The sequence below is a fragment of the Paramormyrops kingsleyae genome, chromosome 21 (genome assembly GCF_048594095.1).
Source record: "Paramormyrops kingsleyae isolate MSU_618 chromosome 21, PKINGS_0.4, whole genome shotgun sequence".
NCBI classification, from domain to species: domain Eukaryota; kingdom Metazoa; phylum Chordata; class Actinopteri; order Osteoglossiformes; family Mormyridae; genus Paramormyrops; species Paramormyrops kingsleyae.
The window spans coordinates 7,223,494-7,250,192 of NC_132817.1; the positions used below are offsets into that span (position 1 = coordinate 7,223,494).

The 26,699-nt window shown below is 45.7% G+C and overlaps 2 protein-coding genes across 6 annotated transcripts in view; both read right to left on the reverse strand.

Moving 5' to 3' along the window:
• Positions 1 to 5,985, reverse strand: part of fndc3ba (fibronectin type III domain containing 3Ba) — an 85,372-nt gene extending 79,387 nt beyond the window's left edge. For both annotated transcript variants that reach the window (XM_023824424.2, XM_023824423.2), the window contains exon 1: positions 5,848 to 5,985. The gene's annotated coding sequence lies outside the window, so the exon portion shown is untranslated. The remainder of the gene's footprint in view (positions 1 to 5,847) is intronic.
• Positions 5,986 to 16,815: 10,830 nt separating this feature from the next.
• The window catches only part of ppp2r3a (protein phosphatase 2, regulatory subunit B'', alpha), a 60,457-nt gene continuing 50,573 nt past the window's right edge, over positions 16,816 to 26,699 (reverse strand). For all 4 annotated transcript variants that reach the window (XM_023824435.2, XM_023824436.2, XM_023824437.2 and 1 more), the window contains 12 exons: positions 26,406 to 26,678; positions 26,176 to 26,279; positions 25,824 to 25,926; positions 24,923 to 24,997; positions 23,771 to 23,857; positions 23,357 to 23,513; positions 23,222 to 23,270; positions 22,901 to 22,990; positions 22,459 to 22,634; positions 21,213 to 21,331; positions 19,581 to 19,687; positions 16,816 to 19,163 (listed from right to left, as the gene is read on the reverse strand). In XM_023824435.2, the coding sequence (XP_023680203.1) occupies positions 19,067 to 19,163; positions 19,581 to 19,687; positions 21,213 to 21,331; positions 22,459 to 22,634; positions 22,901 to 22,990; positions 23,222 to 23,270; positions 23,357 to 23,513; positions 23,771 to 23,857; positions 24,923 to 24,997; positions 25,824 to 25,926; positions 26,176 to 26,279; positions 26,406 to 26,678 (1,437 nt within the window). In that variant the 3' untranslated portion in view covers positions 16,816 to 19,066. The remainder of the gene's footprint in view (positions 19,164 to 19,580; positions 19,688 to 21,212; positions 21,332 to 22,458; positions 22,635 to 22,900; positions 22,991 to 23,221; positions 23,271 to 23,356; positions 23,514 to 23,770; positions 23,858 to 24,922; positions 24,998 to 25,823; positions 25,927 to 26,175; positions 26,280 to 26,405; positions 26,679 to 26,699) is intronic.

Genomic DNA, 26,699 nt, shown 5'->3' on the forward strand with positions numbered 1-26,699 from the left:
CATGACTTTACGAACTCTGCAGATGGACCAACTCCAGCGGACAGAAGCAATCGAGCCAAGAACGAAACAAAAAGAGTCTAAAATCTCAGCACGAAGTCAGACGCGCCGGGTGTTTTGGGACGATAGCAATGACACAGTTTATAAATGTCCTTCATTTATATACAGTGCATCAGCCCAACATCATGCATCACATACCTGAGATGATACCGTTTATATACGAGCGATATTTATAATCTGCTGTCATTCCTATGTGCATCAGTCATGGACACAGGAATCCTAGTGGTATCATTCCTATATAGATAAAGTATAACATTTTAATGATATGCTATATACAGAAATGATAAAGCATTGTTCTGTTCACATGTATGGTAGTGATACGGTTTAGATATGAAGGACATATTTATTTATAGTCTATAGAAATTGATTTAAGGCACTCTTCTCCCACATGGTAATAAAAGCGAAGGCAGTGGCAGCGGCGTCCCCCTCGTCCCTGGGAACAGCTCGATAGTGAGCCGGCTCCGCGGCCCTCCCCGACGCTCCTGCCCCTTCCCCGACGCTCCTGCCGGCTCCGCAGCCCCTTCCCCGACGCTCCTGCCGGCTCCGCAGCCCCTTCCCCGACGCTCCTGCCGGCTCCGCAGCCCCTTCCCCGACGCTCCTGCCGGCTCCGCAGCCCCTTCCCCGACGCTCCTGCCAGCTCCGCGCCCTTCCCTCTCAGCAGAGAAGGCCGGTCACCGCCAGCAGCCACCTTTCCCATGACCTCTGTGTACCCTGACTAGCTGAGGGGACACTACTGTAAATATCACCCCTCCTCAGGATGGGGGGGGGGAGGGGTCAACACCATCACACTCAAGTGGGATACCACCTATCCCAAATTGCAAAGGGGGGTAAATACTCAAGAATGGACACCCACCACCCCCCCTTTTGAGGTTGCAGGGTCAAATTCCTCACCCTCATTCAGGCCTAGAGATCTGACTCCCCTGTTGGGCTTTGGGGGGGGGGGGGGGCAGGGGTTGAATGGTTAGATGGAGGTTCAGCTTCAATGCGAGCAGCAGGAAGGAGGGAATTTAAGGGGGAGGAAGTTGCTGATATGCAAGACAGCAATGGCAAGGTGTGCATGGGCATGCCACTCACACTACCCACACCAGCCTGTAGGGGGCAGCAGGGCTCACAGGCCCCTAACCAAAAGTAAAAGTAGACCGCATTTTTTCGAATGATGACTGATGCGATATTATGGAGGCTGCTGCAAGTTCTGGGACTGCAGCCCTGCTTCTGCGCCAAAGTGGGCTGAGCGCTACGATTTAGCAGGACTTACAGGACAGTGGAGACTGGGTCCCGATTCTCCCAGGCCGCAAACATCAGGTCGCTGCCCAGACACGCCCAGGCGAACCCTCATATTACCCGCTCCCCCACCCCCGGTATCTCTAGCTTTTTTATTTTTTTATGACCCTCTCATTCCCGTAGAGCCTGCAGACCCCACAGAAGGACCTTCAGGGGTCACCCCCTTATCTCGTCATCAAATTGTCAACGACTGACGAGGAGCACAACAAAAAACTCAGCACAATGGGCAAATATTAGTCTGTAAGAAGCCCAACATCAAACGGTGAATTCCTCCGCGGGGCAGGTCACGACCATCAAAGGGAGGCGGGCCTGCAGAGACCATGCGCCCCAGCAGCACCCCCGCGCAGCGGCGGGACCATGCCAGTTTGGGCGCGGCCACCAGTGTCAATGGAACGGGCCCTTTGTTGGCCTACAGAGATCATTCAGAGCTGTTCAAGTCACATAATTCCTTGCAGGGGATTCAAGGCACCCATACCACCAAACAGCGGCACAGCAAATCACCATAGGACATCAGCACATAGTCGGAACCGTCGCTCTAGGAAGGGCTACAGGAGGGGACAGTCATGGTGTCGCAGGGAGATGACATCATCACTGTGCTCCAGAAAATGGCTGTCCAGTGTCCAGAGTTCAGATGGGGAAGCATCGGAATACTTACACACACACACCCAGGACACATAAACGTGCAGGAATTCAGACAGAACCAGACAAGTGCTGCCCCCCCCCCCCCCCAGGAGGGTCCTGAGGATAAGCCAATTAGCAGCCACAGGGACACAAAGAGAGCCAGGGCGTATTTGTGAAACATCGCTGTCGTCCTTTAATCACGATGGATCGCAGAATTGGCCAGAACTCGGGAAAAGGGCTTGCAGATTCTCACTGTTCGCGGAGAGCGGAAGCATTTCATTTATGGCTCTTTTGCTTTAAGAGTGATCGTCAAAAAAATAGGCATCCCATCTTGGTTGTCCCCCACCTCGGGCTGTGAGCTCCAGGCCCACCAATCAGCACTGGATGCAAGAAAAATGGAGGGATTTGCAAATACGGACTGACAAAGATGTTCAAGCATGCTGGGGGATAACAAACAAAACCATTATCATGATGTCAGTGTAATTTCTTGTGCCATAATTATAAATTACTACAAATGACTATTGCCATTAATACAAATTATTAGGTGTTAGTTTCATATCCATGGAAATGGAACTAAGGTTCACAAACGCTTTGATCCTACCCCCACCACCATTGGCCCCACCCACAGAGGCAGGACACATCCCACCAGGCAGACAGAGACGTGCCACCGGAGAGCAGCGGTCAAGCGGCAGCTTGCCGAAGATACCAGCACGGGCGTCCGCGCTCTGGGGGAAACAGGGCCGCGCAGCCGCGTGGGAGAGCGAGAGAGGACAGGCCGGGAGGTAGCGGAGGGCACGGCGCCAACATCCACGTCTTAAAAAGTACTCCACATGAGGAAGGGAGGGGGGGAAACACACACACACACACTCACTCACACTGCAGAACCCCGCTGGGGTCCACAACCGCCGAAACCCTAACAGTGGCACCTTTTAACACCGAACAGAGCAGCATTACACGCAAAGGAGCTCTGTTTATGCGGTGAGCAGCCTGTCGCCGTTAAAAAGGCTCAGCAAAAGGCCCATTGGCCTTGGGTCGTCTTATAATCTTTTCTTGACTCAAACATTACAGGTTTTTCCTCTCGACAGGAAATCATCTGGTTCAAAACATAGCCCCACAGAAAGCTCGACGGAGCCAGAGCACAGCGTGTCTGCGATAAAAGCCCGACACCCTTAATATTTTACTACAGGCAACGTATATCGTACCGAGTAAAACATCCAGGGTGTTAAGTATACGCTGTAAAATACTCTGAGTGTCAGCTTAATACATCCAGACGAGCGTCTCGAGACCTATTTTGCGACGGAGGCACAATGCTTCCCGGCTAATCCGTGGACGCCCCACGGCACAGCGTGCCAAATTAAAACTTCCAGCTTTTATTTTCCAGGGCATGCAGGGAACAAAGTCTTCTATTACAGGCACGCCCCAAGGACCAATTCAGTGCATTTAGCGTGCATGCTAGGCCAAGCGTCCGGGTGCTCACACCGCAGCGGACATTCCCGGACCCGAAACCAAACAAGAGGCCCAAACAACACCCTTTCACTCTCACCCTTTAAGTGGGTCTGCACGCAGCCCCCCCCCCCCGGCAGACCCAGAGGTGGTGCACACAGTCGCAGTTCAATCCTTCAGATAGAAGCTGGACAGTCTCAGGCTGCCAAACAGGAGCCACTACCAGTGGGTGAACTGTGCTGTAAAAACACACTCAAGTCCCCAAATAAAGCCACTGTATTCACAGGACTGAGCGAGCTTCCTGACAGGTGTGTGTGTGTGCGGGGAAACGGCATAGGATACCGATTCACATTTACATTACATGTACAATTATTTAGCATCCAAAGCCACGTAAAAGCCACCCACATAATACACCACAAGTATAAATCTATCAAGTGCTCCTAGGCTGAATTTTCAATAATAACGGTCACAAGTGAAAGTTTGCGTCGGAGAACGTACATTTTGTTTGTAACTACCTTTTATTCTCCCTCACATTAATTTTGAAATGCTATCATCAACTGCCTTAGTATCATTGCTATACTTTGCACATCCACGTATAGTTTGCACTGGACAAAAAAAAAAAAAAAAGTATTCCAACCTCTCTCTAAATCCTTCCAAGTAAAGTCAAACACTACGTGGCAAGTGCGTCTTCCAAGAGACCTTCACCCACTGACACCATACGTTTTATATTGTTTCTTGGGCTAAAAATACGATTTCTGGTTACAATGTGACTAAGTATAATTTTTAACCACAAAAATAGCCAAGAGGATGAACGACTATAATGCAATAAGAACAGTTCATGCGGCGCGTCTAGGATAATAAATAGCATATTCCAAGACGCCAGGAAAAAAAACACGTCAGACGGACTTAGCGAGACAAAAGCGCACCTCCTCCGGTAAGGAATAAGACTTTCTTCTGCATAGATAATTTCTCTTGATTAAACGTCGCAGCGGGGGAAGGGGGGGTGCAGTCAGCTGTTGTAAGTCGTCATGAAAAGCTGGCGCGGAGGGGGGGGGGGGGTAGGTGGCAGGGTTATTCTGGGGGGGGGGGGGCTTCGCCTTTCCGCTGCGGAATTTCATCTGACGTCATATATTTAAGATCACATTTCTGCTGCTCGCCTCCGATGATGTTTCTCTTCTCCAATCTGGCCCCTGGATCCAGACTAAATCTTCGAGAAGGAAGAGAAAGAAAAAAAAGCCTCGAGGCTATGCATTCCTCAATAAATGCCTCCATTAAATAAGCCTCACCTGAACGACACATGGCAGTAAGGGCGGCTGGTGGGGGGTGGGGGCGCCTCACACTAATACTTAGTGCAACAAAAACACCGGTCATTTCCGCGCTTTCACGCCTGTTAGCCTAATGCATCAATGCTAACTTCACCGATTTCGCCATTATGCAATAAAAAGTGTGTAAAGTAAAAAAAAAAAAATACAAAAATAACACTGAATATTTTTGTTAAAGTTTTGTTATGTATGCAATATATTATTATATATGACACCGCCAATGCGGAAAGGCGAAGGAATCTTTAAAAAGTTAGAGAGAAAAAAGATCCCAGGCTAAATCCAAAGTGGGACAGCGAAGTTCATACTTTAGGAACTTGGAGACAAGTCGCTCTTTGAGCAGGATCCCGACTCTCTGGATTACTAGGCTATGATGGAGTTCAGCACATCCCCTCCACATCGCCAGCTCCAGCGTATCCTCACGGACACTTCGCACCTCCCTGAATCCCCTAAACAGCTTCTGCTGTTATTGCACTGTCGTTTTTTAACAAAGCCAAAGAATGGTCTCTCAACAAAAAGAGGTGATGCTTACACAAAACGCAGAGTCGGGGAGTGCATTTTATTAGGGGTATTTAGCAAAGACACAATCGCTTTCCTTTCCCGAATTTTCTCTACAAAAAAAAAAGAAAAAAATCATCACACTGATCCAGCGCCAAAGCAAAACTTAAAGAGCGACGCACAAGTTTGGAAGACCGCAAGAAATAAATCACAGACTGCGCTTCTCTCTAAAGTTACAAAAATACATAAATCGTGCACTCTGCTAGTCTAAACCAAAAATATAAAAACAAATGGTTTCTCTTGTGCATCTAGCAGTTCATACAGCACCATAACCCGCTCCAGACGGACTTTTAAATGCGATCGAAACGATCACACACCACGTCTGCTTTCGATCAAACACCGAGACATCTTTTGTATATTAATAATTAACTCTAAGTTTCGTTTCTCTAAGTTTCCCCCCACTTTTCCTCCTGCTCTTAGCAAACTTTAGACTACCGGCGTCATGTTGCTCCAAGCAGTTAATTTTAAGAACTCCGTAACTTCGAAATATCTCTTTTATGTCTACATTAAATGTCACTTTCGGCCGCTTCCCAGACACCGTGAGCTCAAAAAAGCGTCATTTCCTTACCTCGCTGCAATAAAATTATCTTCAAAAGAGCGGCAGATCTCCACTTTTCCCCCCAGTTAAGATTTTGGCAATCCCCAGTTCGTCTGCCCACTGCTAGACCGCTCTTTGGGAGATTCCGCCATGTCAATTATGTCTCGGCGCACATGTGAGCGAAGACCGCCCCCTTTTACCGTAATATTTGTAATAAACAAGCAGCGGTCGGCGAGCACCCATTTTTTTATTATTTAAACTGGCGTTTAGCAGATATATCCCAATAAATAAAACGTCCTACAGTTAATTTAAGATTTTGCTTAATCTCCGAAAACCAAACGATATATATTACGGCTTTTTCAGACTACATTTTAAAATTATTGAACAGTTTACTCATGATATTTTTTGTAGAAACTTTAAAAATAAATATCATAGTTTAAACGTTTTTCTCATGACTTTCAGACGTTTGCTGACGTTTTTCTGCGAAGAAAAAAAAAACGGGACAACAAAGTTTTAAAAAGTACAAATCGAATTATTTTTTTGCCATAATATAGGCTTGGGATATTTTCTAGAACTGTCGTTTTCATATAATGTAATAAACTCTATATGCATTTGTTGCTAAAGGCCTGATGTGGGACAGACACTTAGCTGGAATGTGTAACTGACAAATGTTTATCTTAAACTTTAAAAATAATGAGAGCCTTTGTTAATTTTACTCAAAATTATTCACACGATGCATGGCCTAAGATGGAATTCCAGACTTGCTTTGCGTAGTAAATCAGAAATGTTGTACAGCAGCTAGGCCTAGATGGGACTTCCACAAGTCTGAAGTCACACGAGAGTCCCCCTCCATCCAAATAAACTACAGACTGGATACTTCGTGATCTGCAGTGTAAATATTTTTGCATTCTTTGAGAAACAATGACAGTTCCCATATGCACGGAATCCCGTTTATTTGCTTGCTTTTTTCCCAGCTGGTGAGTCAGAAGGAGCAGAACAAAGATCCCCTAAGATTTAATGCTATCTAGGCCTGCCGTCTCTCTGGGGTGTCCGCATCTTCAAACACCCAGTAACGCAGCAAGGTTCGGCTGACGAGGGGTACCCATTCCCCGTTACACTGTATGATGCATCCCGATGGTTCCATTCAGAGGTCCTGCTTCTTTAGTTCCAATAATCGCCCTCTGGGGCTAAATGTGGGTGAAAGGAAAATGGTGGCGTTTAATTACTATAAATAATGCGGTAAATTCAAGTTGCCTTTACTTGTGGAGATAAACTTTACCGAATTCATAAAAAATGCTTCGCATTTACAATTCATGTGATATTATTAATAGAAACCTTTAATTCCTTAACCTACATTAAATAGTCGACTTGATTTTGAAGAGTTAACAAAACTGGGCTCTGGTACATTTTAAGGGCGGCCCAGACTCCCTGAGCATTAATTCGAAACCCTCTTCATCTGCAATTTTTCCATGTTTTCAGGGTTTAAAGGTTACATTCATTGACTTCTGACGCTTGAGAAAAAGGCCAGTCCCACAAACACAGCTTTTAGCAAACTACTTGACCTGAACTGGTTGAATGTGTGTTCAGGCGTGTAAAGCAAATAGATAATGCTGGCAGGTAGCATAGTGAGACCAATCGTTACACGATGAATAGACTTATAAAAAGCTTTTTATATTATTTTTTTTTTGCAATTGGGGGAAAAAAATCTGTTTCCACAAAATGACAGATGCATATATACTGTTTATAAATTGTTAGAGAAACATAGCATCAAGGTAGAGAAAATATCCAAAGATAATTTTTTTTTTCATTGATTGAAATAAGTGAAGAATGATGTACCTCATTAAGATAAACACGAAAATGCTACTTCATTTGGCCCCAAGGTATCCTACTCAAAATGAGCCCACAGGAAAAATTAACAGGCAAACCAAATTGTGGCGTATCACCGCCATGCAAACTGTCCATGTCCCCAAACAGGGACAGCAAGCGTGATGTCGTCTCTGTGGTCCCTGGCCTCATTCTGCCCCCCCCCCCCCCAAAAAAAACATGGAAAAGAGCATCACCAGTTCTCCTCACTCCTACCCACCCTCACCAAGGCAGACGCTAAAGACGCTAAGACTTGTGTAAGGTGTAACATTCATATGGCTAATTACTGCTTCCTGCTGTCTCATTTTTTATTTTTTTTCTTCAAGAGGCACAAAAGGCTAACAGGAAACTGAAAGAGGTCAGATTGTGCTCAGAGGATGGCTTAAAATAGGCCTGTTTAGAGGTCGTTATGTTCAGCTGGCCCTGCGTGTGGCCCAGTGGAACGTGCCTTAGCATCTCTTTACACACTATCCCGCTGTCCTCCGCAGAAGTGCGTGCGAGGGTGTGTGTGCGCGCGTGTGTGTGCGTAATGCATGCCACCCTGTACGCACCAGCAGGCCGTTTAAATGTTAGTATTCCTGTTACTCCATTTAAGAGCTTTATTGCAGTGTGCAGTCGCAGTTTGGGCTGCCGTGGAAAATATCAGCCGTTTTTATCAGTTTTTATCCTTCAGTGGTGATTAATTCACTGCATGGTAGAAGTGGATTGAGTCCAGCGTTATACTGCCCCCTACTGGGCGGAATGTTTTTTTTTTCTCTGAGGTCTAACCTCTTAGAAAAGAGAGACTACAAGTTGCGTTTGACGCCCATTTGTGCCTAGATTTCAGTGCCCGATGTGGATAAACAGACAGCGGTCACCATGGAAGGGGTCTGCTGCCCCCATCTGGAGTTGCCGTGAAACTGATGCCATTACATCCCTGTGACATTACATCCCTGTGACATTACACACGTTCAATTTGCCAGACAGGGGGCTCCACTCCAGAGCAACTTAGGAGAGTTTGTGTTCCGCATAATCAAAGGGGAGTGTTTGTGGGGGGGTCTTCTATTCACCCCTCGCTGCGTGTAATCACTCATGATGTGATGGATGTTGTGAGGCCTGGGGATGGACATGGTTGCGGTAGCTTTCTGTCTGTTTCAGTTTTACGCTCTTTTCCTAAACTGGAAAGCGTTTGTCCTGCGGGGTAATCGTCTTTAGCTTCAGATGGATACTGGGGCGTGCTGTTAGTCAGCCACAATCCGCGGCTAACAGCCTTTAGCGTGAATTCAAATTTAAATTGACCATTACGGCTGATTTTTATTTACTTTTTATGTTAGCGGACTTGTGCATCCGGTTCATCTGATGGCTATCCACAAAATTCGGGAGACATTAAGTCACATGTCCATACCTGCTACCCGGCCTTCCAGTCAGAGGCTGGGTGAGTCGTCCGCATCTCTCGTCCCTCGATTGAAACCATGTGTGTTGGATTCCCATCTGTGCCCCGCTGCTCCGTCTCCCTCTCTTACAAAAATGCATCATCCTGCTTTGAAATCATTTACACCCTAACAGCCTTTTGATCTGGGAAAAGTGGAAAATCTCCAATGTTTGTGATTTCATTGTACACATCTCTTTTGTGATTTTTTTTTTTTTTTACAAGCTGGGCTCAGCAGAAAATCCACCGGAGAGGCTGATGCTATGCTTTGTTTTTCCTGGCTCAGCCCCAGGTCGCTCCTCCGCGCCCTAATTTGATTTTACACCGCAGAGCGAGCGCTCAGCTAATCGTTTGAAGACCCTCCTCCGCTGCCCCTCCCACACAGAGGCTGCCATTCCCTCTCCGGACAGGAATGATTCCCTGAGGCCGGGCGGCCGGTGCAGTTCAGATGCTCCGACAAGATCTAGCGACGTAGCGCACGTCATTGGGGGCCATTACCTTTGGCGTTCATTAACTCACGTTTCCGTAAATGTGAAATGTCTTTCAGCTTATCTGATTGGTTGGAAGGTATTCAGGAAAAAGCAAGAGCCACAAGCATTGGATGCTTATCAAAGGAGAGGTTAAAAGGACAAGACAGTGGGGCAGCCCTACTTGAGCCTGGAGTCCATATTGATTGTGGCCTGTAGTAAGTTGCATCTGTCACCATGGTGACAGTTTAGCTTCCTGTTCCAAATTGTTAAGATATCATCTGGATTATGTATAGCTGTGATTTAATGATTGAATACAACACATTCCTGGCCACAATTAAGGCCATGCTTTATAGCAATGATCAACCAAGTCCTGTATCACAGAAAAGCTCAAAAAGCCTTCTACTACGTCCTGGTGCTGCTCACATCGTAATCTTCATGGTTGTCATGACAATCGCTGTAAGTTAGTAAACTGTCCTGTCCCAGCTGCTGAGAGCTCGCATAGTCACACATGTCTCATTTATGAGGCAATACCGATGTCCAGGCTGCAGATGGTACCATCATGGTTTCTCGAACGCTCCTGAGGGACCAAGCTGAGATGGGGTGAAGGTGCGAGGGGCTGTGGGGGACGCTCGCTCACTGGTCCCTCCTCCGCGAGGCAGCAGGAGCGGGAGGAGGATCTGTCTGCAGCTCGCGGGTATTCAAACGCCGGCATAGCTGAAACACAAGCTGGCTGCGCAGGCAAGAAGCTGCACGTCCCTCTCCCTGGATCTACAGGAGTTTAAAAAAAAACAGCTGGATTTTCCAAGGCGTCCAACAGAGACATCAAATCGCACAGCCTCTCTGAGGTGCGACGGCCGTACGGAACACAGACATGCCCAGACGGCGAGTCACGCGTATGTAGAGCCTGCACGGGTCACGGCCCCCGGGAGGCGTACAATGGAACAACCTCCCGATTCCTGGCGGCTGCGAGTTGAGGCGCTGTTATGCGTTCTGCCCCTTTTCTTTGGGATCGAGTTCCCGAAGTGCTACGTCAAGTAGGGCATAGTAGCTGAACTGGGGGGAGGGTGGGGGGGGCTGCGGGTCACCAATACAGATTTTCCATTACAACATATGTAATCAACCACAGATTTTCAAGGGGAAGTAGGAATGGCATTTTAACAGTTTGTAATGAAATTTTAGGTGGGTTTGGTGTGGTTTTATAGCTATGAGATGAAGCACTCCCCCTTCAGGTCAAACTGGATAATGCAAATGCCTGTACGATCACCTTATATTAAAGGAAAAAAAAACATGAACTCCGTTGAAAGCTGGTGACAGGTAGATAGAGTTTTTTTCCTGTTGTTGGATACTTGCCCGCGATTCCGTTTGTAGCTCCTCCACTTTCGCGTTCAGGTTCGGATTTCTTCGGCCGGTGGGAACGTTAGGCCGTGGAAGCTGTGACATCATTAACGCTGCTTTTCCATCGTGAGATACGGGGCTTAAACTTATTACTCACTGCAAATTGAAGACACATTTCTACATTCGATTTAATTTCCTTAAAGCATTCCTGCTTTTTTCCCCCTCGACTCTGATCAAATGTGATCGAAATTAAATAATTTCAACGCACAGTGAAATCACATCCTCGCCGAGTTTCCGAGGGTCCGCAAGACGCGGAGGACCCGCGGGTCAACAGACACTTACAGTGCTTTTATTGAAACTACATGCAAATCCATTATTTGGCTATAAACTGGGAAACCAAAAACAAAGCTGCTTCCCGCAGGGCATCACTTAGAAGAGACCGGATCACAAACGTCTGCGAGCGGAGAGCCGGACATGTAGTGATGCCTATAGCGGCTGCGGTGTAATTAATTAAGTCTACGCCAGGGGTATTCAATTAGATTTTTCATTGGGCCAAATTGTCATACGGCTTTTGCCAGTGGGCCGCACATTTCTCTGTATTTCTTGTATTGTACCCCATTAATACAAAGCACCACTGCATTTTCAACATTTTATTTAAATGAGTCAAATAGCATTAACCACTGGCTTCTAGTGCAAATAATAAAAACTGCAAAACATAGCCAGCTTTAATTTTAACAGACATCTGAGTCACAAACTCACAGTGACAGTATTTGCTTTTGCTTAAATAAAATAAAGCCTAGAAAACAATAATTACAATTTTGTGCAAATAAGAGCAAATGTCACAGTCATAAACTCACATAAACAGTAATAACGATATCATATTGTACAAATAAGAACAAACATAACTTCAAAAAAATCACAAACAAACTGCTGACTTTTAAAGCATATAAAAGGAAACAAAAGTGTGTCTAGTCTTCATACTACAGGGCATTTTGATCTATCTCTAATGAGAAAAGTGACACTTCATTGACAGAGCAAGACGAGAAAAGTTAGGTTCATATGGGGTGACAGCAATCCGCAAACAATGATGCAGATGCTCATTTGTCAAGGAGATCCGATTTTCTGTTTTTATGGCATTCATGTGAGAGAAGGATGATTCACATGTATATGTTGATCCAAACATTGTTAACACACACATGGCCAATTTTTTCATGTTTGGAAACATTTCTGGGACAATGTGCTTTGTCCAAAGTTCTGTGCAGCTTTTTTCCTGAAGGACATCCTTTAATTCACATGATGCTTGCATTTCAATCATTTCAAGTTGCAGGGGACCTTCATCAATGCCATGCAACTTCAGGAACTCTGCTGCTTTGGGGGAAGTATTGGGTGTGCTGGTGAAAGGGTTCCTCACAACATGCAGCAACTCTTTGGGAATGTCAAAGTCATTGAATCTCTGTGCAAAGTTGTGTTTCAAATGGTCCAGAAAGTCTGACATGACCTTTGTGACTTTACCACTTTGTGATGACTTGATGAAGCCACTGAGGGTTGGAAAGTGCAGCAGTCTGCTACTGAGATCAGATGAAAAAATATCCAGTTTATTTTGAAAAGCAGTTAGCCTTTCAACCACATCAGCAACTGTTTTCTCTCTCCCCTGAAGTCCCAGGTTAAGTACATTCAAATGATGAAGGATATCACATAAAAAACACATCTCAGACACAAATTTATCATCCAACATGTTGGTCAGAAAAGTTTCAGCCTTTCTGTGCTTGCATTCACGAAGGAAAGTGATGATTTCTTTCCTCAGTTCACAGACTCTCATGAGTGAGTTTCCCTGGCTTAACCACCTCACATTGTTATGCAAAAGTAGGTCAACATGCTCAGCTGACATATCAGCAAGAAGTTTGCGAAACAGTCTGTGTTGGAGACTAGATGTTGATCTGATAAAGTTAATTGTAGCCATAACAGAATTCATTGTGTTTTTCAACTCACCACTTAACTGTGCGCAAAGGACACTCTGATGGATGAGGCAGTGCAGCGATTTCATTTTTGGTGCAAGTGCAGACAGCCGTGCAGACAGTCCTTTGATCTTCCCTGCCATCGAGGGCGCACCATCTGTAACAAGCAGGTTGATACGCTCCAAGTCCAGTCCGTTCTCTTGAAAAAAATCAACAATCTTCTGGAAGAGTATTTCTCCTGTTGTATTCCCTTCCAGTGGTATTAATCCCAATATGTCCTCTTTGAAACAGTGACCATCGAAAAATCGCACAAACATACAAAGTTGAGCTACATCCGTGTTGTCTGTGGATTCATCCACAGCCAGGGATATGAAATCAGCCTTCCTCAGTTGATTAAAAAGAGTGTCAAAAACATCCGTAGCTAAAACGTCCACCCTTCTCGCAGCTGTTGTATCGGACAGCGGGATTGATTTAATCGAAGATATAACTTGCTCTTTCACTTTTTCATCCGTTACCACCTCCTCGACAGCAGCTTGTATGCATTCTTTTACTGTTTCAGCATCTGTAAATGGTCTTTTATTTTTAGTCAGTATCCATGCAATTCGGAGAGATGCTGTTGTAGCTTTCTGCTGCAAAGTGCAGGTTCGGGTGAAAACCACACAACTTTGCTGGTAGTTTTGTGTCAGTGTCTTTATTTTTGTCCGTCGAGCCTCTGAGCCCGGGGGATATTCATTATCAAAGTTAGTGTGAGTCGTCTTGAAGTGCCTCCGCACATTGTATTCTTTATTTACCGAGCATATGACAAGACAGACAAGGCACATGGGTTTTCCCTCAGCATTTTGTATGTGTGCATACTTATCAGTCCACTCGTTGTTAAATTTTCTATTTTCGCTGTCAACCTTACGTCTTTTCTCTTTTGAATGCGACATGTTCCCGCTGTTGTAAACTGTCATAAACCTTCCATCAAGAGCGTAAACAGCTGCGCGAAAGTAAAATGTTATAAACTGTCGCGCTTACAGTTAAATCGCAGCTATTTAATAAATAAGAGGTAGTCAGCGGGCCGGTCCAAAATGACTGATGGGCCGGTTTTGGCCCGTGGGCCGCCTATTGAATAGGGCTGGTCTACGCGCTCCTGTCCCTGTGATTAATTTGAAGCGGCATATCTAACTTCAGAAGAATAAAACGAAACATAGTAAAAAAAAAAACAAAAAAAAAAACATTGGGCTCACAATGCATGAGCTACATTAGTTCCACTAAGTTTTGTATTTTTGTTATAATAAGATTATAGGAGAGTCGTCATCTAGCGTCATTGTCAGTCCATTCGTCATTGTATAATGTTTTTTTTTCCAAAGCTTGGAATTGCTTTAATTTCTAAACAACGCATTTAGTTTTGGCCTCCCTGGAATTCATATGTGTCATAGACAGACGCTAAGAAGCTGTGGAAACATTAAATGTCATTTAACATCTTTTGTGCTTGTTTTGAGGCAGCGGAGCCCGGGGTCTGAAACCGTGGCCAACAGCAGGCTGGCAGGCATGCAGATTTCTGTGAAAAATTAAGGAATAATTGGTTTAGCAAGTAAACAAGTGGTTTAACCCATCTCACTTCAGAAAAGCAGCATACAAAGCGAATTGCTAATAAAAGCGTGTGTTGGCGGCCTGCAGAGGCCTGGCTTTCTGGTGCGTGGGTGCACACACACACAGACACACACACACACAGACACACACGTGCTGACAGACATGCACTCGCTAGCGCTGCGGTTTACCTTAGCGCCACAGTTCAAAGAGTCAGGTGGTGTTAAACCAAACACGTTGATGATATGATTATATGTGTAGACCTCATACCACTGAAATTAAGGAGAGGAAAATTTCAGACTAAGTCTGCGTGGGCCAGGACTAGACTGGGATTAAATTTTGGCCCTGGACACTGGGGTCCCCAAAGGCCCCGTGGCACTTGAGAGGGGAAGAGAACCCCACAATGAACTTTCTAAAGTTTTTGTGTGTGTGTGTGGCGGGGGAGGGGTGCCATAATAACTTTTGCCCAAGTGATATGTTTTGCTGACTGGGGGGGTCCCCACAATCAATTTTGCTAATCCCGCTGGGAAAATGCCTAGCATGCCAGATGGCCAGTCCAGCCCTGGTGTGGGGCCATTCTGAGGGGGGTGGGATGTACCCTTAGATCGGCATCAGACTGTATATCCCACAGAGCACCCTGGCGATATCCACAGCTGCTCTGTCATTTTCATACTGGCGATAAAGAGAAACAATCCTGCAAATCCCTCATGGCTGGAATGCCGTCTGAGAGCATGAGAGACTGGGTAACTTAAGGCAGTACTTCTCAATCCAGTCCTCAGGGACATTTTCTTTTCTCCTGCCCAGCTCACCTGAGCCAAACAATCAAGAGCATTGAATTCCTGCTACAGGTGTGTTGGGAGCAAAAATGTGGTCCCTGAGGAGCGGCTTGGGAAACACTGATTTACGGCGATAGAGGGTAGTACGGTGACTCAGGTTCACACCACAGCCTCACACCTCCACGATTGTGCGTTCGATTCCCAGGCTTGTCTGCACACATGGCTTTAGGATGCCACCTGTGCTTTGCGCTTTTTTCCATGTACTCCCGTTCTATCCACAGCCCAGAAACAATCTGATCAGGCCAATTCATTGTCTCCCAGTTATGGATAGTGTGTGTCACCTACATTGAACTGGAAACGAAAGTTCAGCAAACACAAAGCCACTCTGCTAGGCTGAGTCAAACATGTCTCTTTGTTTCCTCTATTGTTTAAAACCTTGGTGATTTTCCCGGAGTGACTCTGGCACTCCTAAAAAACCCCATTCTGTTACAGATCTCTGGCCCAACATAGTTGTGTTTCATATTTTTAAGGGCACCCCCCCCCCCCCACTTCGATGACCTATATTTTCACAGCATAAGACAGCCATTGTTCTCAGTGCTAACAAAAGCAATCGCTCTGCATTACTGACTAATATTCACCGCGATCTGTTGGCTCGCTTTCTTCGCCACCAGCACGTAGGTTCCAGCAGCGCTAGCTTAAAAAAAACAGCACAACAGGGACATTTTCTGTGCCATCTCATAAACCACCGCGGTCCCTGAGAGTATTTTCTTTATTCAAGGCGAACGTGGCTTTTGGAGTCAAGGACGTTTTTTGTCACTTGTTTCTTGCCGTCTGTCTTGAAGGCTCGTTTTTGACGGTGGGAAACGGCCTCCAAACCACCCAACGGGGCTGCTGTCTGTGAAGGCTGCTGTTTTGTCGCTAAGCCCTGCGTATCTGGGCCCGAAGGCAAGATTGAAGAAGCCCGGGTTTCCAAACAGCAGGCTGACGGTGTCGAGATGCAGCGCGGCGGAACAGCTCTGGCATTGTGGCCAGATTCCTCCTCTCCAGGCGACCGTGTTGGTGGTGAAGTGGGGGGGCTCAGATCCAAGGCAACCGTCGTCTGTACACACACGCTGTCAGTTGCTGTGTGTGCAGAGGGAGGCCCCATAAGGTGTGCAAACTAGGGCTCCCATGTTTGCTGGTTGGAGACTGCGAAAGGCTGGAGAACCAAAGAACCCTTCAAGAACTAAGCCTGCGGTCAGATTCTGGTCGACCTGCGGTTGTGGTCTACTTCCATGCAGTGCCAAGCATGTTAAAACAATAGCCCAGTGTTTCCCAACCCGCTCCTTGGGGACCGCAGACAGTCCACATTTTTGCTCCCTCCAGCGCCTGTTACAAAAACGTGGACTGTCCGGCAGTCCCTGAGGACCGGATTGGGAGACAATGTATTAACCTATTTCCAGGTTATCATGTGACCTACCGCTGGTTTCCCAACTAGTGTCCCATTAAGGGATGACATTGGGGAAGCAGGAATAAGGAGTGGGACACCCAGGAACACCTGGCAATGCAGAAATGTGATAGCGAGTGCGTGTGTGTGTGTGAGAGACAGCCACTCGCACAGTATTCCCAAGGAGAAACGACAGCTTTAATTTGTTTATTTCTTTGTCTCACAATTTCAAAAGGAAGAAAAGCATGCAAACACCAATCCTACCCGATTACAGCATTTCAGAAAGGGAGCCTACGCAACTCTTCATAGTCTGCAAACGAAAAAATAAAAAATAGAAACCGCCAACAAACCGTATGAAAGTCCGAATGGTGTTAAACTGGCAGGAAGCTGCAGTTACAGCTCGTAGCTACGATAGCTGCCTCTTGCTCATGTTGCATAGTGCGAGGATAACAGTGGGGCGCCTTAAACGCCTTACGACAGTTAAACCTCAAGTTTTAATTTATGTATTTGGTTTTGTCGAACAACCACTCCGCCCAATCCCATAAATCATCCTTACAGCAGTGATATTGCTTCCAAGGTAATATCGACTAAGAAGTGCTTGTCAGATGCCGAAAACACTCTCAAACGTCCAGTTGATTGTCTTCGTACAGTGAACTCAGATATTAAGTTAACCTATTTCAGCTTTAATGCACATAACACCGGAAGTAATAAGAATATCATAATTTAAAAACCCAGCGCCACTCAGTGGCGCAGCTGATCGCTTGGGATAATAAAATACAAAGAGATTTACAATGGCTATATAAAACTCTCCATTGCATTTTCAAGATTAAAAACTACAGGAAAAAACATACTGTACGACACAATTGAATGCATATATGCTTTTTTGCTTCAGATATTTTACAGTAATTACAAAGAAAGAAGCACAGGATGGCAGCGTAAAGCAAAGCAGACTATGGCTATTAACTCACGTCGCACGACAGAGCGCACCGTAGCAAATGTATTTGAAAATGGATGCAGGCAGCTTCCGTGCGCTGTGGTGCCGCGTCGCTACAGGGGGGCGCTACTGAGCCGCCGTGCGAGCTTGCAGCTACCAAAACGAGGACCTTCGCTATTAATATCTAATAGAACTGAACGTGTGCAGATCGATGAATTCACAATACCATAGCAGTGCAGATCAATCACAAACTAGGGTATAACTAACACACCCTGTACACAACACTGGCAGTGACTCCCATTTGAGTTTTCCTCTGAAACGTACAGAGGAATACAATTGCATATGGTTCTTTTCACATTTTTATGGCCGAGAAAAGTACAAAATATTCCAAGTGGCGTGTTCGGAAACCTTTATTATGAACAAGGGAACGGATACGTTTTTTTCTATTATGTTATCGCAACTTCCAACAGTTGCTGAATTCTTTCTTATGGCTTTCTCAGATGGGTGAAATAAATTATGTTGACATCATTTTAAACCCCCATAACGACATAATACTGATCCTATTATTTCCAAATTAATTCAAATGCAGCCTTCTTTTCATTCGAAAATGTAACTACTGAATAATTATCACAGATGTGGCGCCAGCCGAGCAGATTAATTTAGACTCTTTAAATTATGTTTACATTATCTGTCGTATAAAAACATACTGACGCAGTGTGTGAAAATAACAAAGACTGAGATTTTACTTTTGTACGACTGTTAATAAACACTGTTAAGACTATTTACAGGCTCAGACGTTTTTTTCCCTGTAATTTGTTATAAGGCATCTACGCCCCTCATGAATGAGAGTCAGTGGAACGCATCACACCATGTGATACCACAAACGACCACTAGGGCGTTTTAAACAGCGCTGGATAAGTCTTCAGAGTGACATTCGAAACCAGTCCGTTGCAGTGAATGATGTTCTTACAATTAAAAAATTGTGTTCCATGCACAAAAAAGAAAAATAAAATAAACAAACCAAAATTCATTCTATGTTGACTTTAACTTAATATTTATATACGTCAAATGCATACATGACCAACATAAACTGGAGTGAAATTGTGTACACGTACGTGTACTTTTTAGGTAAAATATATTAACCGTTGTGAATATGCATGACCCTCTCGGATCTGGTAAAAACTGCCATGAAAATTCCAGTCTCCCTGAAATGTAATGTATATATCGCTTGAATGTCCTGCGTGATTTACAGCTTTTAAAGTCTTCCGGCAATCGGTGCATTACAAACAACAAAAAATAAAAAATAGCAAACCAGGGAAAAAAAAGGCAACCCAAATCTACAGGTTAAGACATATTGCACAAAACAGAGAGCATTTTGGTTTTAAAGCAGTGCTATTGCACACACGCACACACACGCAATGTCTTTTCGAAAGTGTAGAAAAAACGCGCAATTCCCTTTCCAGAGAATAAGAGAAAATCGCAAATAAGGAGTGGGGAGTGGGCACGAGGCTCATGCTGACAGGTCGGAAATGACCAGTTTGTCCTTTTTACTTCCTATTTCCGTTGGGACGGTGAGCTCGTCTGATTCATAATCCTCCTCAAAAGACCTATCAGGCAGAAAAAATGCCAGACAATATTAGAGTTGGCAGAAATCTTTCTCCTCACTGCAAATAAATCACATGCTAACATTTTCTGAGAATATTTTCAATTTATTGTCAAGGTAGCCATTACTGCGCTTATTGAATTCACTGTCTATTTCCTCTGGTTCCCTTTACTGCAAAAGACAGCGTTCCTGTACTGGTATCTGGCACTCAATCTCATCATCTAACCCCGTCACTTGGTTCAAGTTGTAGACTTCAATATCACTACAAAAGCTCAGTACCAAATTACAGAACTCTTTCACTGGCTGTCTACACTCAGCCTTAATATTGAATCTCAGCATTGTGTTTAGGTGTTGTATCTCAGTACTGTGCCCTGGTGCAGAGCACGCTGGTGGGATCAGGAGTCAGTGATGCAAGTCTCACCCCTCCTGTAACTGCTCGTTGGCTGTCTCCTCTGCTACCAGGATCTCGTACTCCTCCAAGGCATACTTGTCCCAATCAGAAGCTTCCGGACCTTCACTCTCCACATCCTGAAAATCCCGGAAAAACAAAACGCTCCTGAGAACATTCCTCGCATCTCCATGACAACTGGCAGCGTTGGCGCCCTTCCTTGCCAATGCAACAATGTTGGGAACACCTATGGTAGATCTGCAGCCACATGAAGGATGTGGGGAGTTGAGTAATAGCAGAGAGGAGAATGTGTGCATGAACAGTATATAGTGCTCTACAGACTATACACTGTCAGAAAAAAAGAGTACCAATTTGTACCTCTGACGTGTCACTGCGGCTGTACCCTCAAGAGTCTGCCAATTGTACTCTAGTTGTAGGTTATTGTACCTTTTAGGATACAGAAATTAACTCTGAGGAACATTTTTGTACCATTGATAGTACATTAATGTTGTTCATACCTTGGGGATGTTCTTCGCAGTCCATTTCTGTACCTTACATTAGACTAAAATGTACATTTATCTTCAGCTAGGGTACAACTGGCAGACCCTTGAGGGTACAGCCCCAGTGACAAGCAAAGGTACAAATTGGTATTCTTTTTTCTGACAGTATACAACTGTACACTGACAGTGGAATGGACAGATGTGAAGGTGCACAGATGCGGGTGATGCACAATGAAGGATACTTAGTGGTTTTTTTTAAGTATAAGGGATGTGCATCCCCATGCACTGCAGCCGATGTGATGCACATCTCCACGAACTGCGGCAGATGTGATGCACATCTCCATGAACTGCAGCCAGTGTGATACACATCTTCACGAGTTGCGGCCGATGTGTTGCACATCTCCATGAACTGCGGCCGGTGTGATACACATGCACTGCTAATGATCCAATTAAATTACATTCAAGATACACATGAAGTAACTACTAATGTGATATGATACGATTCACCCCTATTGCAATGCAGTGTAATTCAGGGCAATTTGATTCAACACAATTTGATACAACAAGATACACAGTATTGGAGAAATTACTCACAATATTAATCCATTGCAGAAACAGGTGGAAAGTTCAGGTCCAGAAAGTAAAAAATCCAGACCAAGGTTTTGTTTCAACCAAGCATTTGAGCATAAAGAGTCACAGTCACAGAGTAACTCAACTGGTTGGTTGAAACAAAACCTTGGTCTGGATTTTTTACTTTCTGGACCTGAACTTTCCACCTCTATCTGTAATGGATTACTTTTGTGAGTAACTTTTGCCACACCGGAGATACGATGCGATGCAAAGAATATGACGCCATATGGTACAGACACGGAAACAGTTTACAGAAGGGGGGTCGATCCATACATAAAATTATGGATCAGAAATTACTGGTCACATTTCTAAATAATAAAGGCACAGGGCCTGTACGAATAATTATATATTAATTAATCAGATTTAACTGATGCAAAGATGTTAGAAACAACGTATTCAGAGTTCATTCCAAATTGCATCGGGGGCACGCTTTTTTTAATCAGGGGGGGTCACATCATGAATTTTTATGCAGGTGCACCATTTTGAATCGGTGAATCGTACCACCCCTATTAAGTACGAGCACTCTGGCCAATACCTTTTGTACTGCAAAGGGATCTCTTTGTTCATGGTCCAGGTACTTCTCCAAGTTAAAGAAGGTGTCGTAGAAGATGTGTGCCATTCGGCATCTCTTCAGGTCGTGGAGAGTGATCTTCCCTGCGGAGACAGCGGCCGGCAGGTCGTCACGGTTACGGCCGATTCAGTCAGAGGATCAGCAACTTTAGGGTGTCGTTTTGGAAACGGTGTGTGAACGACATCTTAGTACAGGTCCTGAGTGTCATGTCCAACCCGACAATGCGGGAGCCAAATCTGAACAAGAGCAGCTTGAACTCTAACCAGGTCCAACACACTATTTAAAGATGTGGGACAATTTTAACCTGCCAGGCCAACAAGTATAAATAAGTCTATATAAATATTTGATGATCTGAATACCAGATTCAATTATAGAGTTTCCTTTGAAAACAGTCTGTGCTGCTGTGATTGGAATAGCTTCCGGAGAATTTCACACATACACAAGGTCCCATAGCAACCAACCCCAGACAGGTTTGTCAGGACACTTGATACAATGCTTTAATGCTGTATAACAGCAATGAATGGCAAACTATCATTCAAGGATTCATGGGCTTTATATGTCACATGCAAAGTACATATTTCGACTACAACCATACGCAGATCTTGGGGGGTGGCAAGGAGGAGTCCGCGGCCACCCCAGACCGAAACCTGGCCACCCCATTGGCCACCCCAGACCGAAACCTGGCCACCCCATTGGCCACCCCAGACCGAAACCTGGCCACCCCATTGGCCACCCCCGTCATATTTGCATTTTGGTTAAATCAGACTTTGATTTTAAAAAACTCCTTTTATTACGTAACTCTTTCTCCGTGTCCCTGATGATATACTGATAAAGAATGAACTGACTGCTGCTGAGCTAAACTCATGCTCTCAGAACAGCAGAAGTTTGGAATCTGGTACTTAGTGTCAGCTTGTTACCTTAACTGCAAGAAATCGATATATTAAATGTGTATTTGATAATTCCACCACTGCCTGAAGTATAAACGACGTAGAGTTTTAGCGTCACAGAAAATGGATGGATGTAAGTGGTGTTTCCCGGCGTCTTCTGAGGTGGACGTTCTGCAGGATGGGTAGATCAGCCTGGCTGCAGCCTTCAGCTGAACAGTCCACCTTCTTCAGCAGGATGAAGGCTTTAGGTTGAGGGTCTGGCTTAGATATGGTGCCTCATTATGTGTCTGGATACTGGGGAAGGTACAGGGGTTCCAGCTCACCTTGGCACTTGGGCTTCACCAGGTCCAACATCTGGCATAGCAGGTCATGGAAGGGCAGCGGCTCGATGCCCATGGTCTCCATGCGCTCACACTGCTCCCGGTAGAAGAACTCCAGCTCGAACATGGACAAAACGCCGTCCCCATCGAGGTCCATGCAACGGAACCAGTACTCTATGCTGCAGAGGTCGGGACAAACAGACAGATGCGATGTGGTTTGGTGTTCAGCCCACAAATGTCAAACGAATGCTATGGGTTCTACATGCTCTGGACGCTGAGTCCAATAGATGCTGAGTGTTCAAGTGCGATTTACAGACGTGCATGCTGGGAATGCATGCTGGGAATTCTGCACGTCACCTCTGATATATACTCCATGCCAGAGACGCCACAAGCTTCCGGCACTCTATGATAGGGATTAACGCATGTCACAGACGTCATGGGATACCTGGTAGGGTTTTTCTTGTCTTCCTCGGAAATGAGGAACCAGACAAATTCGGCGTAGCTCATCCTGCCCTCTCTCTGCACCGAATTTCCCCTGAGGACGGAGACCAGAGATGGGGCGTAAATGATCGTATAAATGGGACAAAAAAAGGATGCTCTCTATTCAGGAACTACTTGTCATTGGTTGGGTAAATGCTTGACAACTGGCTTGGTGAATGGGACACATATAGGCAGTACCCTGGGTATTTTTCAGCACAAACCTGGACAAAAAATGACCAGGAGGGTAAATCAAGACAATCCAGCATCTAGGCTCCAGCAAACTCACCTAGTGACGGCCCCGGAAAATACCCGCTCTATTATTCTGCTCGAAGAGGCTATTGGGAGAAGACAACAGGTGTCAGCTGGGGCTCACTGGTCTCCTGTGTAACATGTCCATTCCTGGAGTAGGATCTCCACTCACCGTGGTCGTTGTACCTTGCCAGGTCCTTGGGATCAATGAAAAGGTCGTGATCTGTGTCCAGCTCCCAGAATTTACAGTAAATGACGTAGAAGTGCTCGTAGGAGAAGTAGTCTGTGATCTGGTTGATGTCATCCTCCTCTTCCAGTAGGGCTAGTGTCTAACCAAACAATCCCCATGTGTCACTGAATGACTATACTACCTGATTGGTGCAAAGTCTTTAATTTTTCCACAAATAAACTCATAACCTGGCTTATTAACTTGTTCCTCAGCATCAGTTTGCAAGGCGTATGACCATATACGCCAAAAACACACGTGCCATTTGAAGGGTAAATATTAACCTACAACATTCCACTCAAATTTGCCACAGAAGTCGTCCCTAAACATGCACGACTCTGAGAACAGGACAGGCCATACCTGCAAGAAGTTACTCTTACGTAGCTCCATCATGGTCATCCTTCCCGTCCAGGAGCGGTTCACTGTGTAGAAGATCCTCTGGATCACCTGTAGCCCGACAGGAGATAGCTCAGGTGGGCCTTGAGACCCAGAATGGCACGGTGTGGCCGCTTTCACGCACGGCTGCCCGGCTGAGCTCTGGGGCTGGCATTACCAAATGGGCACCCTACCCTGGCAGTGGAGTAGACCAGCGCTTTTTGGACCAGGTTCAGCTCGCTTAGGGGGACAGTGCCAGCTACATTCCAGACTAACATTATTTGTAGCCCGTTTTAGCAAACAATTCACCAGCCTGCCAGATAGATTTACCTTCTGAATTGTACCTGTATGACCTGTACAACTGTACACTCAAAAAGTTACTCTATTCTACTGTAGTGGGCTTAGATGAAAGGGTTTGTGAATTTCCAAAAATTAATATGTTTCCAATGTTTTATGAACCCTTGCGTGTGCACATTCTGCTTGCATTTGAAAGAAAACGGGAAGAGTTACATTTATAAAATCATGCCCACCGACCCGTCCGCTCGCTTTCCCAGCCCATGAAACCGGACGATATAAACCAGCCTGAGTCGCTGAATGGTGGGGAAGCCGTGCTCCACTCCACTCTACGCTGTATAAACGTCAGAGCACAACCAGAAGGCCAGAAAATAAGCAGAATGACGACAGCTCATACAGCTGGGGCTTCTACCAACAACCCTCGCCCCCCCACCCCGGGGGGAGCCGCAGCTGCCTTCACTGGAGGAAGTGACTAAATATGGCCGTGTATGTGCCGGCTGTTCTGGAAGGGAGGGGGGGGGGGTCATTCTTTCCGTGACATAGGGCCGGCTGATGTCCCCGGCACGTGTTCCCTGCTGTTCACCCTCTGCTTTTCCCATTCACTCCCTCCCCCCAGCCCCCCACCGGCAAAGCCGACATGTGGATTTGATTTCATAAAGACCCCACAACACGCCACCCCCTGCCTCAGTTTGTCACACAGTTCCACATGCGCCTTTAGCTCAAACACGGAGTGCGGCAAGCACTAAATGAAACTTATCCCCGAGCCGACTTCTGGTGTCAAGATACGTGGGGCGAGGCCAGGAGGCCTGCCGTGGAACTGGGAGGGTGAAGCGGGCCGCTTACCGTGGTAATGTACCGGGAATGAAATTCGGGGGCGTCCTTCAGAAACGTCAGCCCTGGATGAGTGTCCACAATATCCTGGGGGGTCACAGGGATGACAATACGTATAACGAGCGGGGACGCGGCCGACACAGAAAAGTGGGGGTGGGCAAGATAGTGCCCGACACACATGAGAAATGCGTTTCTAAGAGGGACTGAAAGGTGCAGTATTACATTACTCTGTAGGAGTAACTCTTACACAATCTGACTATCAAACGATATTTACAAAACACCTACTTGACAATGAGCTCCTATCTGAATAGAACAGCCAATATACCGTCGCTGTCCAATGAAAAATACAAATGTCCAAAAATGCATTATTTCAGGAGAGTGAAGAAAAATGCATCTTCTGTGAAGCTACTGTACAAAATGAACCAAAAACAACGAGAGACACGCTTCGTACCGCAAATGGGAACTTTACACAGCTGTCAGTGAACAGTTTAATGTTTTACTTCGACTTACGAGGATTGTTGTCAGCGAGAAAACTATGTCAGTGTCAACAAGATACAAACTAATCTCGCGTCATATTCACAATTAACGATGATGTTATTAGCTAGCTATCAATGTTGTTAAAATTATCAACAAAAAATGAATCCCTACAAATGGCCGCCAAGAATACAAATGTTAACTAGTACAAACATAAATACTAGTTATTTATATAACTTCATAAAACATCTTTTCATTAGTCAGCTAACTGTCAAACGCTATCAGGAGACAGAGAAGAATGGGTGCGTTCCATCTATATTAAAAAAAGTGGATATATGTAGTTTTATTGGACAGCGATGACATGCTTCAGAAAAGCCCAGAACATGCGGATGCAGCAATACTGCGGTCGTCACGGTGACCCCGACCCCATCGGCTGTACCTGTAAGAGCGGAATGAAGTCCTCCTGCTCCAGGTAATGACATCCTGGCTTGGCCAGCAAGTAAACAAACTTCGATGCGTCATCATAGCAGCTGTGCAACAACCTTGAGCAGAGAGAACGGGGTCAGGTGATCGTAATCGTTAGCAGAGATCTGTATGGTTTACGCTTTCACAAGTGTTTGTGTGCATCAATATGTTCTGTGTTTGTGTTGTGGTAACCTCAGACCAGACTATCAGACAGCCCTGTTACATAGAGCGATTAATGGCGTTGTGGTCTCCACATGCTAATCCCAACCCCCACCCCAACTCGCAGGGAACCACAGGCCCAAAGGTCTTATGGACGGCTTCCTTACTTCCGCCACATCGCGACAAAAGAGTGGACCGAAACAAAGCCTGTTCTCTCTCCCCCAGCGCAGTTGAACATGGGGGCCTTCCAGTAGAGTGGGCAGCAACAAGCCTGCAGAGAGGAAGTGAGGTCACTTCCTGTCGGTCTCACACTCTCATTGGACCACAGGCCCCTGTGGCAAACTTAGACCTTTCCCAGTCCGCTTGCGTACTCTCCCCTGAGAGCAGAGGGCGTTACCTTTGTGACCTTTGCCATTTCATAAATGTCAGCTTTCTCTTCCTCAAACTCGACGAACACGGCCTCGATCTTGGCGATGGCCTCGTCGAAGTTAGAGCCGCAGTTTGGAATTCCCTTGGGAAAGTAGAAGCGTGGAATGTTTACGGAAATGGGCGGGGGTGCCGCTGGCACACTGCTAACAGGAGGAGTAGGTGGGCGGGCGGAGGGAGCGGATGGCCCTGGAGACGGGCAAGGAGGGGGCGTTCCGGGTTTCTTCTCTGGCTTGTTCTGGATCTAGTGAAAGGGGATAAATAA